Source organism: Podarcis filfolensis, assembly GCF_964270895.1.
Source record: "Podarcis filfolensis genome assembly, chromosome: 2".
NCBI classification, from domain to species: Eukaryota; Metazoa; Chordata; class Lepidosauria; order Squamata; family Lacertidae; genus Podarcis; species Podarcis filfolensis.
The window spans coordinates 83,481,272-83,496,260 of NC_139605.1; the positions used below are offsets into that span (position 1 = coordinate 83,481,272).

The 14,989-nt window shown below is 41.0% G+C and overlaps 1 protein-coding gene across 5 annotated transcripts in view; it reads right to left on the reverse strand.

The window, feature by feature from the left end:
* Positions 1 to 14,989, reverse strand: part of MYH10 (myosin heavy chain 10) — a 73,086-nt gene that overhangs the window by 19,412 nt on the left and 38,685 nt on the right. For all 5 annotated transcript variants that reach the window (XM_083597664.1, XM_083597661.1, XM_083597660.1 and 2 more), the window contains 13 exons: positions 14,712 to 14,864; positions 14,148 to 14,321; positions 13,063 to 13,236; positions 11,534 to 11,648; positions 6,273 to 6,466; positions 5,457 to 5,578; positions 5,192 to 5,261; positions 4,937 to 5,097; positions 4,540 to 4,648; positions 4,320 to 4,451; positions 3,260 to 3,466; positions 2,985 to 3,122; positions 1,674 to 1,797 (listed from right to left, as the gene is read on the reverse strand). In XM_083597664.1, coding sequence (XP_083453790.1) covers positions 1,674 to 1,797; positions 2,985 to 3,122; positions 3,260 to 3,466; positions 4,320 to 4,451; positions 4,540 to 4,648; positions 4,937 to 5,097; positions 5,192 to 5,261; positions 5,457 to 5,578; positions 6,273 to 6,466; positions 11,534 to 11,648; positions 13,063 to 13,236; positions 14,148 to 14,321; positions 14,712 to 14,864 — 1,873 coding nt within the window. The remainder of the gene's footprint in view (positions 1 to 1,673; positions 1,798 to 2,984; positions 3,123 to 3,259; positions 3,467 to 4,319; positions 4,452 to 4,539; positions 4,649 to 4,936; positions 5,098 to 5,191; positions 5,262 to 5,456; positions 5,579 to 6,272; positions 6,467 to 11,533; positions 11,649 to 13,062; positions 13,237 to 14,147; positions 14,322 to 14,711; positions 14,865 to 14,989) is intronic.

A 14,989-nucleotide genomic window follows, 5' to 3' on the forward strand; every position in this document is an offset into this window, starting at 1 on the left:
AAGATTCAATATTTTCCAGTAATGAAGGACATGCTGCTTTCTTTTTTTTTGAAAATCCACTTAACATAGACAAAAGTCAGATTAGGACAATGTGCCCAACGGCCAAAATGGCTATTAAGGAAACACAAAGGAAGATTTGAACACATTTTTTTGCATTTGCAATGCTGAAAGCAAACTGCTAACCTAAATCGTTTTCTTTGTGCTGACATTCGTAATAATGAAATACTCAGATATCAAGAGATGCAAGTCCACATATTTGAAAATCTGTAATTACCCTGATTAATTCATTAACTTATTTGTTACAGCTGGGATTAGCATGTTGGCCCACTGACCGGTCAAATGTTGCCCACTGACCTCCTATTTGACCAAATACTGCCAAATATTTCATGAAGGGGAATATGACACTGGTAGGTTGCAGCTTAGCTTTTTTCTTTAGCTATGTAGCAGCAGTAACAGAGAATGAAGACTGCTTGCCCCTTCACCCTGCAGTAGTCAGGAGCATACTGCTGACATACTGATGCAGATAGAAGAAAAAAGCAGGGGAAACAGGTAACCAAAGAATTAGCCTGCTTTCAATTTAGCACACTTGTCTTTAAAAACCAACTTGTGTTCAACGGCTGCTTTAAAAAAAATACTTTAAAAAATGTAAAGCAGATGAAAATGTGTTTGTCATCAGAAGCCCTTCCCCTTTAAAGGAACAAAAATGGTATGACATCATTTGTGACATAGAACAACTACATACGACCCAGAAACTACATACAAGTAGTGGGGAGGGGGAAGCAGGGAGACTTTCATAGCAGACTGGTGGCCATTCATTCAGCACACGAACAAAAACTCTATAGGACAAACTGCACCTGCTGCATTCCACAATGTATGTATGTATTAGCGTTCTCTTTCATATTGATATTAGCAACTTTTCAGCCTCTTTCCACTTCAGTGCTTGCATGAACTGTGGTTTTATCTGAACTATGCCTTTGAGTTCTGGAAAAGGAGGGGGGGAATATTCAGTTTGTAATTCTTGTTCTCTTTTCACTATATTTTTAATTTTTTTAAGAAAGAAGCCCTCCTCTGAGTCCCTCTGCCATATGAAGTTTGCCTTCCCTGTTTGACATTTGCCTGTTTTCTTGGTTGGGGCCCTTTGTATATTAAATGCCCTCCCCAGGGAAACCTGCCTGGCACCAGACCTGTTTCTGTTAAATGCCAGGTGAAGACCTTTTTATCTGCCTAGGCATTCCAAAACGTGTTGAAGCTGGTTTCTGAAGGCTGTTTCATGCTTTGTGTGGGATTTTGTTGATTTGTTTATTTTATACTGAGTTTCATTGTATTTGGGTTGTTGTTCTTGTTGTTGTTGTAGTAAGCATGTACATGGGAGCAGGCAGACCGTAGGTCAACTTGTAAATTCACTGATTTTATTTCGTAACAAGCCAGTTGATTAAAATATCATTGCTCCAACAGTTAGTGCTTTAAAAATACTTGATCAAACAAATATTTTCCGACCAAATGCCCAATCCTAATAGCTGCCAAACTGACACTGTGGAAGACTATTATTGTACCTCTGGTCCCAGAAAATGATACACGTAAAGGCAGTGATAAGCTTGTTTTTCGTTCAGTGTTAGCATACTTTCGACTTTTACTGAGAGTCCCTTCATATGGCAAATCTTGAAATTGCTAACCTTCCAGATCTGTGATCATCATTTCCTGCTTGTTCTTGAGTTTAGCTAAGTTTTTGGCCTTTTCTTCTTCTTCAGCCAGCTGTGAAGTACACTCTGCAATTCTATCCTCCATTAATTTCTTTTCCTAATTGAGAAAAAGAAAGCAACTGTTAGGTAGTACATATATGGGCTCAGAGCAATAGACATGGGTCCTGCAGATACAGCTTGAGGCTGCATGAACAATGTGACAGGAAAGGACAAGTCAATTGCCCCTCCGTATTTTACTGATCCTCCTAAGATTTTAAAGCAAAATGTGCAGGGCAAGCTGAAAAGAAGCCGTGTTACTTGATTACTTCCAAGTAACTAAATCATGGGGCTCATCCAGATATATTTAGTAGAGGGCACAGCAGAAATCATACGTTTCAGGACATATCATTCCCCAGGGATGAGGGGGAAATGTTTTTAATGGTTCAAATAGGGGAGAAGTAGAATGGACAAGAGTGCAGAGAGGCGAGAGCTCCCTAGGGTAAACACACGTGCCAAATGTATTTGGAGAAGGATGCTGTGTATAGGGGTTTACACTGAGTTTCTGAGCCAGGATGGGCCAGCTGGAATGGTGGACTGAGAGGGCAGTGGACACAAACTCCAAGGATAAGGAAGGGTGTATTGCAGGTGGGGTTGCTCTGGACATCATAAAATTCAACAAACTACAATTCTCAAAAGGGGCAGACATCTCCACAGAACCGTTGTGGGTGGAGATACTGGGTCAGGGGCAATTTAGTACTTGAAGAGACGTGCTGTCATCCCCCTGACCAAAATGCTCGTGATGATTTTGAGATGGGAGAATGAAATCTAGGAGGCATCTGAAATAGGAAGTGTAGAAACCAGTGACTAACCTATCCTCATGCAGACTGGATACATGTATGTTCAGGTCACAATGAACAGCACTACCGCCATACAAATAGAAACAGGTCCCCAAATGCAGGTTGGGATTAAAGGTGGGACCTGGGCTTGGAAAGGTTGAAGAATGCTACTCTAGAAGATGACCATTAAATCAAAGCTATCTTTCATAGAATGAACAGCAAAGCACACCCTTTTTGCATGACTTATGACATGACTGCATGATAGCAGCACAACACATGACAAGAGTTTGCTCTACTGGGGAGTGGCAGGGAGGGTCCTAAATCCAAGCAACAAACAGATGCCAATTACTCTCTGAATTACAAGATTGAGGAGCTACAAGATGGCTCCCACAGCAGTCACTTTTAACGCATTGCATTATTGTTTCCACATACACTAGTTCTAAAGGAGTGTGTCACAATTTGCTCTCACCTTAAGAAATTTGGAATTTTGGTCCTCTAACAGTAAGATCTCTTCTTCCATCTTTTTTATTTTGGCTTCAGCTGTTACCTTCTCCAGCTGCAACTTCTGCCGAGCACCTTCTTCCTCATCGAGCTGCTCCTCTAAGTCCTTAAAAAACAGAAAGCTCAACTCAGCTATATTATAACTTGCCCCCAGTTTTCACGTGGTCTCACCAAAGATAAGTCAATGTACCAAAATTTAGACATATTTTCTAATCATCCTACCATCAGCACATCTAGAGATACCTGTATGTGCGCCTGCATTTTCTTCTTTTCATTCTGTAGCACTTGGTTCCTTTCTTCCTCCTCTTCCACCCTAGATTCTAAATCATGCAGAATTTCTTCTAACTCTTGCTTCTTTGAAGCCAGACGGGCTCTCATCTCTTCAGCTTCAGCAAAGAGTTCTGTCTCTGCTTGCAACTGCTCTGCAAGAATATTTTTCTCTTCCAACAGCTGCAAATTCAGTAAGAAAGTATTGTCAATCCTCCTTCAATATATTGTCAAAAACAACCATTACATAGTTACGGGAGAATCTTGCATAGCTCACCCAGTCCTAAAAGTTGCTGAAAGAACAAACATGTACAGACAACCACAGTTACCAGAAGGAGAGACTTTTGAGTGATGCTATTTGCTGCAATCTTGTGTCTATTCCTCCAGTTGTTCTCAAGGATGGAACCAAGAAGGAATAAACTAACAAGAGGGAACAAATATATTCTTTTATCTAGCCCAGGCTCCTGTTCACTATACCAGCCTCCAACTATTTTTGCCACCAGTAGCCATATACGTAGAGAGAAACTATACAGGGAGGGTGTGTGTGTGTGTGTGTGTGTGTGTGTGTGTGTGTGTGCATACAGGGGTATACTTTGGTCTTTCAAATTTCAGTGGCTCCCTGTGCAATGCCAAAATTCAGTGTCCCCTGCCTCTTGCCTTCTTTTCCGCACATGTGCTATGTCATAGTTGCAACGCCCCTCGCAGCTCCGTGCCCAGTGTGGGGGAACCAGTTACACTGCCCTAAATCTGCCTCTGATTATATGTATATATCCAGAAAAGATTGAGTTCAGTTTCAAAAGCGATCCACTGTGCAGCTTCATATCCCTTCTCCAGGCCAGTCATTAAAATGTATTCGCTATAACTCCTTGCGCGTTTATTAGATCACACAATATGCTTTCTATTCCTACACAAACTAGCTAGATGTATCTAACTGCAGAAAGTTAAGATGTTAGTTTTGCCTAGGTAGATAATAAAGTCATACATGCTATTAGAATAAGGTCTGACTTTGTGCATAGGTCAGATTGTGTATACAAACCTGTTGATGTTTCCTTTCCATCTCCTCAAGTTCTGCTTCTACCTTTGTCTGTTTCTCCTTCACCTTCAGAAGCTCCTCATCCTTAGCCTGAAGTTCTTCCTCCTGGCGAGTAACTTGAAGCAGGGGCTTCACCTGCAAAGTATGACACAAGAGGCATGCCACTTTTGTGCTCCTGAAAATTCCTAACCACCACCACCACTGACCTTTGTGGACAACCTACCTTTGTGAACACTCTCCACCACTGCCAATGCCGCAGCTTCAAATAGGCAGCACAATTTCTCTGCAGGACTTTCAATGCACTCAGCTGCTGTTGTTTCTTAGCAAAAGCCCTGAACACAAACCAAGGTTTTCCATTTCAGTTGGGAATGTTTGCATTTTAACAGCCACATCAAAGCATTTCCAAAGCCATATTCAAGTGCAAGGGGGCAATACTCATGCTTTGCTTTTTTAATCTTGGCAATAAATTTATTCCATCAGACTGCTTCTCAAGCTTTTTAGCAGTGAAATAACCATGCATCTGTCTGTAAATTCAGTGCTTTTGATTAAGCTAACTGAACATTTCCACAAAATCTGCACTTCAAATATAAACGTCTGCCAAGATTACTATAAACACTTACTTTCTGGCAAGGTATCCCCTGCAGACTGCCTGGAAGAAGATGATGATGTCTGTGATCTTCAGATCCCTTTCTTCCTCTAGGTGTGCCAGAACACCAGCTCGGAAAAAAATCTTGCTCTGTCCAATTCTATACAAGTTGGGGTCCAGCTCTAATGCCCTGATCTGCACAAATATCCAAAACCCATTTGTTTCAAAATTTATAAGGCAAAGAAGATAACGATTTTTAGCAATGTTAGATTGCTACTGAATGACTTACCATGCGTTCACAAGCCTGCTTCCCATCCATAAATCCCTTAGGAATTGCATTAGGAGTCAGGATCTCATATCTACCAATCAATAAGAAAACAACCAGTTAAGCTCTGATCAAAATGTACAGGCACCAATTTTCATTTAATCCCCGTGCTACGCTTGACTAATGACAGAAAGTTATGTTGAGGGGGAAGACTGGGTTTAACCACCTGAAATGATGTAGCTCTGAACATGCATTCTGGAGTAAAAGCCAAAACTAGTTATTATAGTACCTCTGTCTAAATTCTTGGAACACTATCCTGTTTGGAAATCCTTGCCGACAAATCCTTATTCCTTCCAAGACACCGTTGCAGCGAAGCTGATCTAGAACGAGGTGCGGATCCAGCTTTCCAGCCTAAAGGCAGAGGAAAAGCTCTGTTACAGGACAGTACTAGCAGCTCCTTGTAATCATCCTTCTGGCTTTTAGCCTTACCTAGTTAAAGAAACTAACCACTCACAAGGATGAAGTGGGGTTCTGAATACTTGTGCAAAACATGAAATCCAAACCCTATCTTGTCAACAAATACATCAAATGTCAATAGTATTTCAGGAGAGTCATTCCCCGTGTCTGCAGTCATGGGATTGTTGTCTATCACATGACAGTGTATGTTTTCATTCCACAGTGTGGGAAGTGATGGAGACAAGATGTTTTGTGTTACTGTGTTCCGTGAAGTGGGACTATTGTCCTTTGTTCTCTCTCTCTGTTGTCTGATGAGAAAGAGGATGGAGCTAAGTCAGAATGCTCCGAGTGTATTATATGTAAATAAACGTAGATTAGCCAAAATGCTGAGCTACTGAGTTCTGTTACACAAACTGCGAATACTCTGCGGATCCCTAAGTGTGCTAATGCCTTTTGGCATTAGTCGCTGTGATGTTCGGGTTGGAGAAAGCTTTTGAAGCTCCCGAACAATCGACCAGGAGGGAGAGAACATGCCAGTTGGGCATGTGTCTACCAGGGTCCTACTCAAGAGTAGGTCGCTCCTAACAAATATTAGCAACTGGGAAGGGAAAATTAGAAGCACATTTTAACGTTTGAAATGAACACATACCCTCTTTTCATGGTTTGGAATGATGCAGCGGACAAAATTTGGGTTAGTATTTCGCAGCGTGGCCATCAGTTTGGTGAGAGACTCCTTGTATAGCTGCCCCACGGTACGGAACATGCCCTTCTTGGTCTTGTAAGTGGAGCCAAACGCAGTCTCTGTTATCCCAGTGACTTGATCCAGACCCACAATGCGGTCCACTGCAGGCAACAAGAACACTGAATTAAGCGGATTCGGGAAACAGAGCAGCGCACGAGAGATAAAAGGTTTGACAAATGCTCTGCGCGACAAACGGTGGAAGGTGCTGCCTACTATGGCAAAGCAATCTACGTACATATGGAAGCAGCAGGATTGAAAGCAACACACCAGGCAGAACATTGTAGCTTTTGCCATTATGCACTACAAAGCACAAGTCACGGCTTTATGCACCAAAAGCCATTCCCTTTTCATACATAAAAGGAATTTTAGACCAAGAAGCCGCAAATAATGTGAGTGAATATGTGGGAAGGTTTACAATAGAGCCAAAAATTGCAAATGATGACATGTATCAAACTTCGCTAGGAACAAACCATGATCAGCCTGCCAATAGCTTCTGCTTAACTTGAAGAAAACATGGAATAATATTCCCATAGAAAATGGGGGTGGGGGGAATAATTAGGCCACTTTGTTTCACCACTGACATTCCCTTTACCACATCGTATGAAGTGCAATTCTGTGGGTATGTCATAGCAAATATATCAGTACACCTGAAATATCCACTGTGTATGTGACAATGATAAAGCTTCTGTAAAGCTCTTTACTTTTTTTGAGGAACAGAAGGAAAAGGATTTTCTATATTGTTTTCCTCTATGGATTATATACCATATTTTTCGCTCTATAAGACGCACCAGACCATAAGACGCACCTAGTTTTTGGAGGAGGAAAACAAGAAAAAATATATTCTGAATCTCAGAAGCCAGAACAAGAGGGATTGCTGCGCAGTGAAAGCAGCGATCCCTCTTGCTGTTCTGGCTTCTGGGATAGCTGCACAGCCTGCATTCGCTCCATAAGACGCACACACATTTCCCTTTACTTTTTAGGAGGGAAAAAGTGAGTCTTATAGAGCAAAAAATACGGTAAATAAACCAAGCTCTAAAGGCATGAGGAACCAAGCACACATTTGGACCAGGAGGACAGGGGGGTGGAGATATTATTTTTTGGTCAGTTAGCAAAAGAGAAATGCAAATAAACAAATCTCAGGACAGCCACAGTGCTGGGTATTCCTAGGAAACAAGACATTAAAATCTTCAACCTAAGATCTTGCTAATTAACCTAGTCATTGCACCAGGAATCTAACATCTTCTTCCCAGTTAGACCAAAAGCACCTCAGCCTAAAATGTTGAAATTCATACTAGGTTCAAGGAGTCCTTTCCCCTGTGTCCCTAGACAAATAAAATTTAGACAACTTGGCCATGCTGCTTATACCGACCAAGTGGCACGTCGTAGTACTTATGAAGTTCAAGAATCTATCCTGCAGCTAAAACCACTGCCATGTCTACTTCAATTAAGTATGCATAAAATTACGTCACAGTATTTACTAATGAGAGAGTAATGCATGCTGCATCCTCCAATGAAGGAAGAGCCAAACTGTAACCAATCCCCCAAGTTTAAGTGAATATGGGCCATATTCTTAAGTATTTGCACAATCATGTATTTCACAAAATACATTTTTTTTTCTATCAGGAGTAGAAATCAGTCCCCTCTAGCGATCAAGGAAGCAGCGCATGAGAGCAGATCCACTCAGGAAAAAGCAACATGCTTCATTTTGAAACTACATCAATATGATTAACTTAGATACACCCATGGGGATACATAAATTCCCTGCTTATGTATTTTAGCTTACAACAAAAGCACGATCAGACACGTAATGGTGGCAGTAAAAATCTAATAAAATGCCAAAGCAGGCTCCGTAAAATACTTTTAGTGAAAAACAAAGAAGACTAAAGAGCAGCTTTAAAGTCTACCAAAATACATAAAGTTTTGCTAATGGGGTAATCTTATAGGTTTACTGAGAAGTAAATTCCACTGTGATCAACTGGGCTTAGTTCCTTGTAACTCTGCTTAGGAGCACGCCTACCTGAGATTTGCTTCAAGTTTAGAAGTACTCCTGCAGGTTAATGGGCAGCATATACCCCTGGCAGAATTTGTTTACTTGGCCCAAGTACTGACGGACTTCCCTCCTAAGCTATCATTCAAAATATAGGCATTTAATAGCAATGATACTAATTTTGAGCAGCTGCTGAAATAATAAACATTCAACATGCCATTTAATGCCAGTGCATTGAGTTGTATAAAGAAAACTTGCTTTGACTGCAATTAAAAAAAATTGTATACAGACATTAACAAGTACAAATCATACCGAATCAGAGTACTGAGACTCCTAATTTCAAATACCCAAAATCATCAGGGTATTTTGGAGAAGCAAGCCTGTGTTTCAAAATGCAGCTACTCACTTGCAAAGCTTCTAGAAGTGCAGTACAAAAAAATGAGACTCTACGTATGCAGCAGCAACTAAATAGGTATGTGCACAAGAACATTTGCCTTGTGGAGGTAACGCTAAGGTTAGGATGAAATGAAAGTTCATGCTTGCCTAACAAGCAAAAAAATGTTTTTCCTACAGATTCAAGTCCTGCTTTTAGGAGGCCTATGTTATTATTTTTGTTTTTCATTCATTCACCTGGTGTATCAGGAAGACCAGTAACATTGTCATAGAAAGAAGCTCTCTGAATAATGTCAATCTCTATGGCACAGAAACAGCAAGAACAAAGAGCAGATACACAAGACAGTCTAGTTAGTAAAGAGAAGACAATTCTGAATTGCAAGCAAGCTTTAACAAAGTGCATAACAGGTTGCTATGGTATAATGATGGATCTTCAGCAGAGTGTGTTGATTTCAGGGCCCAAACAGTGAACATAAAGGCAGGTTGTCAGACTATAGATTTACAAGGAAACATGACAGTGATTCCATATTTCACAACAAGGAACTGTTTACTGAAAAAATGTTCTGAAATGGAACAATTGTTATGTTCATGCATACTTTGGGGCTGGTTCGCAGTCTGTTTAATAGAGAAACCAGTGCTTTTTTTCCTTAAAAAATGTTTAGGGGTACTCTCATTTTCCTACTCATATTGAAATACTGCCCCTCAATGAGGCTAAACTTAGATTCACAAAATGTTTAGGGGTATGCGTACTCCTGTGTACCCCCAGAAAAAAGCACTGAGAGAAACTATGTATGGACTGTGAAGCAATAAGCCCACAGGCACACCTTCTACTAAGTTTACAACTTAACTTATGACAGATGTGGAAACACCCCCTTCTCACAATCCACGCACGGTCCCTGCTCCAAGGCATTTACAATATTCCCAGATGGGCGTTTATCATAGTCATTACACATTCTTGAAACCTGGCTCCATAAAACCTCAAAAGCATTTCTTCGGTCTTCAGCATGTTTACTTTGCTTCACTAAAGTTGACCTCAGCGAGGAAATAAAACTGCTAATATTGCGCCTTTGTATAAATCTATGATGGGCCACACTTGTATAGGGCAGCTGGTAACTATATCTTTAAAAAAGGTTGTTTGTAGACCTGAAAATGATGCAGAACAATGGCAACCAAATTTACCAGAGGCCTGAAGCATGTCCCCTACATAAGGAAAGCTGACCATCTTGATTTGTTGCTAATTTTGCTAGCAGGCTAGGTTTAAGGTTCTTGTGTTAGTTCACAAAGCCAAAATCAACTTGGGCCCGAAGAACCTCAATGACCTTATACATCACCTCACTCCCCGAGATCCTGGTGGTTCCTCACAGGCCTTAGGTTTGGTAGGCCTTCATTACAGGCCTGTAGGGGTTTGGCAGGGGCCAGCCCTCCCCTTCTTTGAGAAACCCCTTGAAAGCCGTATTTTCTGGACAGGCCTTCCCAATATGCATTTATTTTTCAAACCAACCAGTATCTACTGATGTTTTAAATTATGTTTTATAGATGTTTCTAAATTTTATATGCTGTCAGCTGCCTTGATATTATTTTATGTATCTGTAGAAAATGCACTATCTAAGCACCCAGGAACCAGCTGGTTGTCAGATGCCTTGGAAGTGCTGCTCAAGGGGCTTTGCAACACTTTTGGAAGGAAAACAATACTCTGCTTTTAGATGGAGCATTCTTTTTCCCCCCCCTTTCCAAGGAACAGGTACAGAGTTCCCACCAATCAGGTGATATGCAGTACCTCCAAACTTGCTAGATTGGTTGAATAATCTATCATTGCAGAAAGCCGACTTTGGGAGTCTGATGACAGTCAATAGTTGGAAAGTCCAAACCTCTGTGGGGCTTCAAAGCACCGTGCAGGGCTATTTGCTAGCCCTATGTGGTACTTTGAAGTCCCAATGTGCTGCAGATCCTTATCTCCCCAAGATAAATTTGACAAGTGGGAATGCCATCAGGTGACTGACAGGTAGATGGCACAGTTCCTGGCGAGCAATAGCCATAAAAGGCTTTTGCCCTTATGTCTGGTTTGTGCTTTCCCATAGGCATCTGTTTGGTCACTATGGAACACAGGGATCCAGGATTAAGAGTGTCTTTTGGTGTTATCCATCAGTTCTCTTCCTAAATTAAGTTAATGCAAGGCTAAAAGTTAAGCAGGTGTTAAAAGCATACTAAATTATAACACCGTCTTGGAAGCACTCCAAGCAATCCAACCAAGTTTTAAGAAGTGTTTTTGGTTAAGGAAGCTTATGTTCCGCCATACCAGGCAAACAGAAAATTAACAATGCAAGAAAAAGACTTAATGTACTATTATGATACAATATTTAAGAGCTATTTAAACTTTAATTATTCAAAATTCTTAGTTTACTGTCCTGTTTTACCAGTGTACCCATTGCTGATAACTAAAACAGCAGCTTCAGTACTTTTAGCTGTCATAAAAGGTTGAGAGTCGTTTAGTCACAACAGAGACTTTCAAACTATCCTAAATGACTATGAAAAGAGTCTACTCAAAACACACTTGCAGCTAAGTAGCTTGATGTATGGAAGTGCAATCAGCCCATAATGACACATGTGTAAGTAAATTAATTGATACTGCAGCGGCACTTCAAACCCTCCTGCTGCCACTGCTGGCAGGAGTATCAAAGGAATTGCACTAACCCATGAAGGATTCATGTGCAAGCTTTGCAGAGAAGGCCCCAACTCACCCACCAGGATTTACCAGCTCATCTTATATAGATTAGGAGCAGATTCTTACCATCCTTCCAAAGCTCTGCCACAAATTTGTCTGAAGACTGGTGTAGAAGCGTAGCCACGTTGTCATTCAAAGGGTCCATATTCTTCATAAGCCACTCATCTGCCTTGTAGTCCACCTGGAATTAAGCAAGTGGGGTAAACAGCAAATACTGTCAACCTTCCCAACCTGTTTTTTCTTTTTAAGGGAAGATGAGATGCATCTCCTCATATGTGATTGACATTTAAGCAGTGCTGAAATTGTGAAGAACCTCTGCACACACTTACTGAACTCCCTTTTCAGACTAACACTGAATGTACCACACTGTCGAGGGTGTATAGATAGCAGGCACAACTCCTCCGTCGCACTGAATGCATGAGGCGGGTTGTCTGAACAGGGTTTTTATGTGTACAGTGGATCCACTTAACATGATACTTTCCAGACTGTCCCTCCGCTGCAAGTGACCCATAAGTCTTTCAAACTCATTTTAGAGATCACAACTTCCCAATGTTTACATGGCGGTAGGCTACTATTGAGAAAACGCCTCCCCCCCCCAAAAAAATTGTAGGGCTATTATCATTTTTTTAAATATATATATATTTTTATTTATTAAAATTATCCCACCCTTCCACCCAAAGGTGCTCAGAGAGGCATTTGGAGTCCTGGGCAGTGCCTCACTGATAGATATGACTTTGTTCCTTGAGCCTGCAAAAGTTCAGGCTGACATTAACCCGGAAGTAACTGCAAAGGTGGCTGAGTTTTTGTCAATAGTATCTCTTAAAGAGTGGTGAATGGCACAATTTAGAAGGATGAAACTCCTCGTTATTACATATTTTACATGGCTGTTTATTTGTATATAGTTTAAAATTAAACAGTGGCACCTCGGGTTACATACGCTTCAGGTTACATACACTTCAGGTTACAGACTCCACTAACCCAGAAATAGTACCTCGGGTTAAGAACTTTGCTTCAGGATGAGAACAGAAATCGTGCTCCGGCAGCGCGGCGGCAGCAGGAGGCCCCATTAGCTAAAGTGGTGCTTCAGGTTAAGAACAGTTTCAGGTTAAGAACGGACCTCCAGAACGAATTAAGTACTTAACCAGAGCTCCGTTCTTAAACTGAAACTGTTCTTAACCTGAAGCACTTTAGCTAATGGGGCCTCCTGCTGCCGCTGCGCCACCGGAGCCCAATTTCTGTTCTTATCCTGAAGCAAAGTTCTTAACCTGAAGCACTATTTCTGGGTTAGCGGAGTGTGAAACCTGAAGCGTATGTAACCTGAAGTGCATGTAACCTGAAGTGCATGTAACCTGAAGCGCATGTAACCCAAGGTACCACTGTACTGCAGCACGTGAAGTATCTTGCATGGAATCAAAATGGGCACCAGAGTTTGGAAGCAACATATTTCACTCTCCAATCCTACCCGATGACCAGACTCAGGAGGCCAAACTTATTCTCAAATAGCAAGATACACAGGCTCCTGCAGCCTCTCAGGAGTCCCACAAATGGGACACACTGATAAATGCTGAAGAAATCATATAGCATTTCATGCTTACCCTTCCTGCATAATGAATGATGCAGAAGTCTGCCTTGTCCTTCAGCTGCCGAGGCTTCTGGAATTTGGAATGGGTTCCTTGTTCCTGGACCAGTTTTTCCACAAATGTCTTGTCAGTTGCTTTGGGGAACCAGCACTCTTCATCCAGGAGAGCAAGTACACCAGGGGGGTTGGCCTAGCAAGGATTAGTACATAAATAAGTGTTTTATTACCAGAATCTATTCTGTTCTCCCCTCCCCTCATTTGATATTCCTTTCACCATACAGTTGCACCTGAGCAACACAGCCGAAGCAGAGCACGTGCTTATGCAAAAATAAGATCCACATTCACATTTCAAAGGGAGATACAAGTGGACATACGTGACTAATGGCAGTGGATTCCCCCCCCCCCCAGTCAGCTGATTTTGAAATCAGATACAAGAAGGGAACAAGATACAAGCATATCAAGAATTCTAAAGCATCAAGTTCAACCAACTTGATGCTTTGCCTCACAGGATGTCTCATAGCAACACAGAACTACCTGAAATGTAATCAAAATTATCAGAACCGAAGTAAGAGCTATTAAAGGTATAGGACGAGAAATAGGAAAAGAAACAGAGCTCAGTGACATATACACTGAAAGTCATGGTTCCCTACCATTCAGTTAGCTCACAAAATAATGTGTGACATAAGCAAGCCTAGAGTACATTTGGGCATGTTCCAAGTTGCCAGCGCCTTGTTAATCAGATCCAGTGAGGCATGTATTGCCTGTAAGAACATCATTCTGAATTTCAGTTCATAACACACTTTTCTAGCTGGGTTTTGTTTATTATAAATTTGCTTTTTAAGTCGCCTGATCAGTTTTTAATTAGAAAAGCATAATAATAATGCCACAAATGCAAATCAGGAGGGTAGCACTTGCTGGATTTGTCTACAGGCACACTTTACAGAAATGTCTCTTGATTCAACACTTAAATCCCGGACAAGCCCCTCTAGAAAAACAAAAAACAAAACTTGGATCGGTAAGGTGTATGGAATGATTTACATCAAAGAGAGATCTTGGTTGAGAAAGCTATGAGCTGTTAAAAGGACAAGGATGAGAACTTACAGGTCTTTCAATTAAATCAATACAGGGTTGCAGATCCAGTCCAAAGTCAATAAAGTTCCACTCTATGCCCTCCCTCTGATACTCCTCCTGCTCCAAGATAAACATGGTGTGGTTGAATAACTGCTGCAGCTTCTCATTGGTATAGTTGATGCAAAGTTGCTCAAAGGAATTCAACTAGAGGAAAATACCAAGAAAGTTAACTTTTTAGAGTTTTACAGCTTTTGTATTGGTTATACTACAATGTAAGTTTTGCAGGGCAAACCATTTAACAAGCAACTGGCCAAACGTGCAGAGTTTTGCACATGATTCTATGATAGCAAGGAAATAAGGCAGACGTGCTAATCTCTTACACAGAAACCCCATCTCATTCAGAGCTTACGAAGACTGCTTAAAAGTCAGGAAAAGCCACTGAAAAATGTGGTCACGTGTAGAGTAGAATCTTATCCATGAACTTTCAATATTGCAGTTTGGAGCTGCCAGATCCATTGCAATGCTATTTTATATATGTTACAAAAATCTCTCAATCTAGTAAGTACTGGAGATTTCTTTCATTTGTCTAAATACCTCAAAGATTTCAAATCCAGCAATATCCAGGATTCCGATGAAAGAAGCTCCCTGTCGCTTGGTCCTATCCAGAGCTTTGTTAATGCGGTGAACAAGCCAGCGGAAAAGGCGTTCGTAGGTGGCTTTTGCCAATGCCTCCACAGCAAAGTCTGCCTGAAAATTTGAACGAGAATTTGGAAGAAGTTGTAAGAAAATAGAAATACTAAGTTTAACACAGTTACTATTTCTAATAGAAAGATAATGAACATGCTATTTCCTAGGTATATTTATTTTGTTTA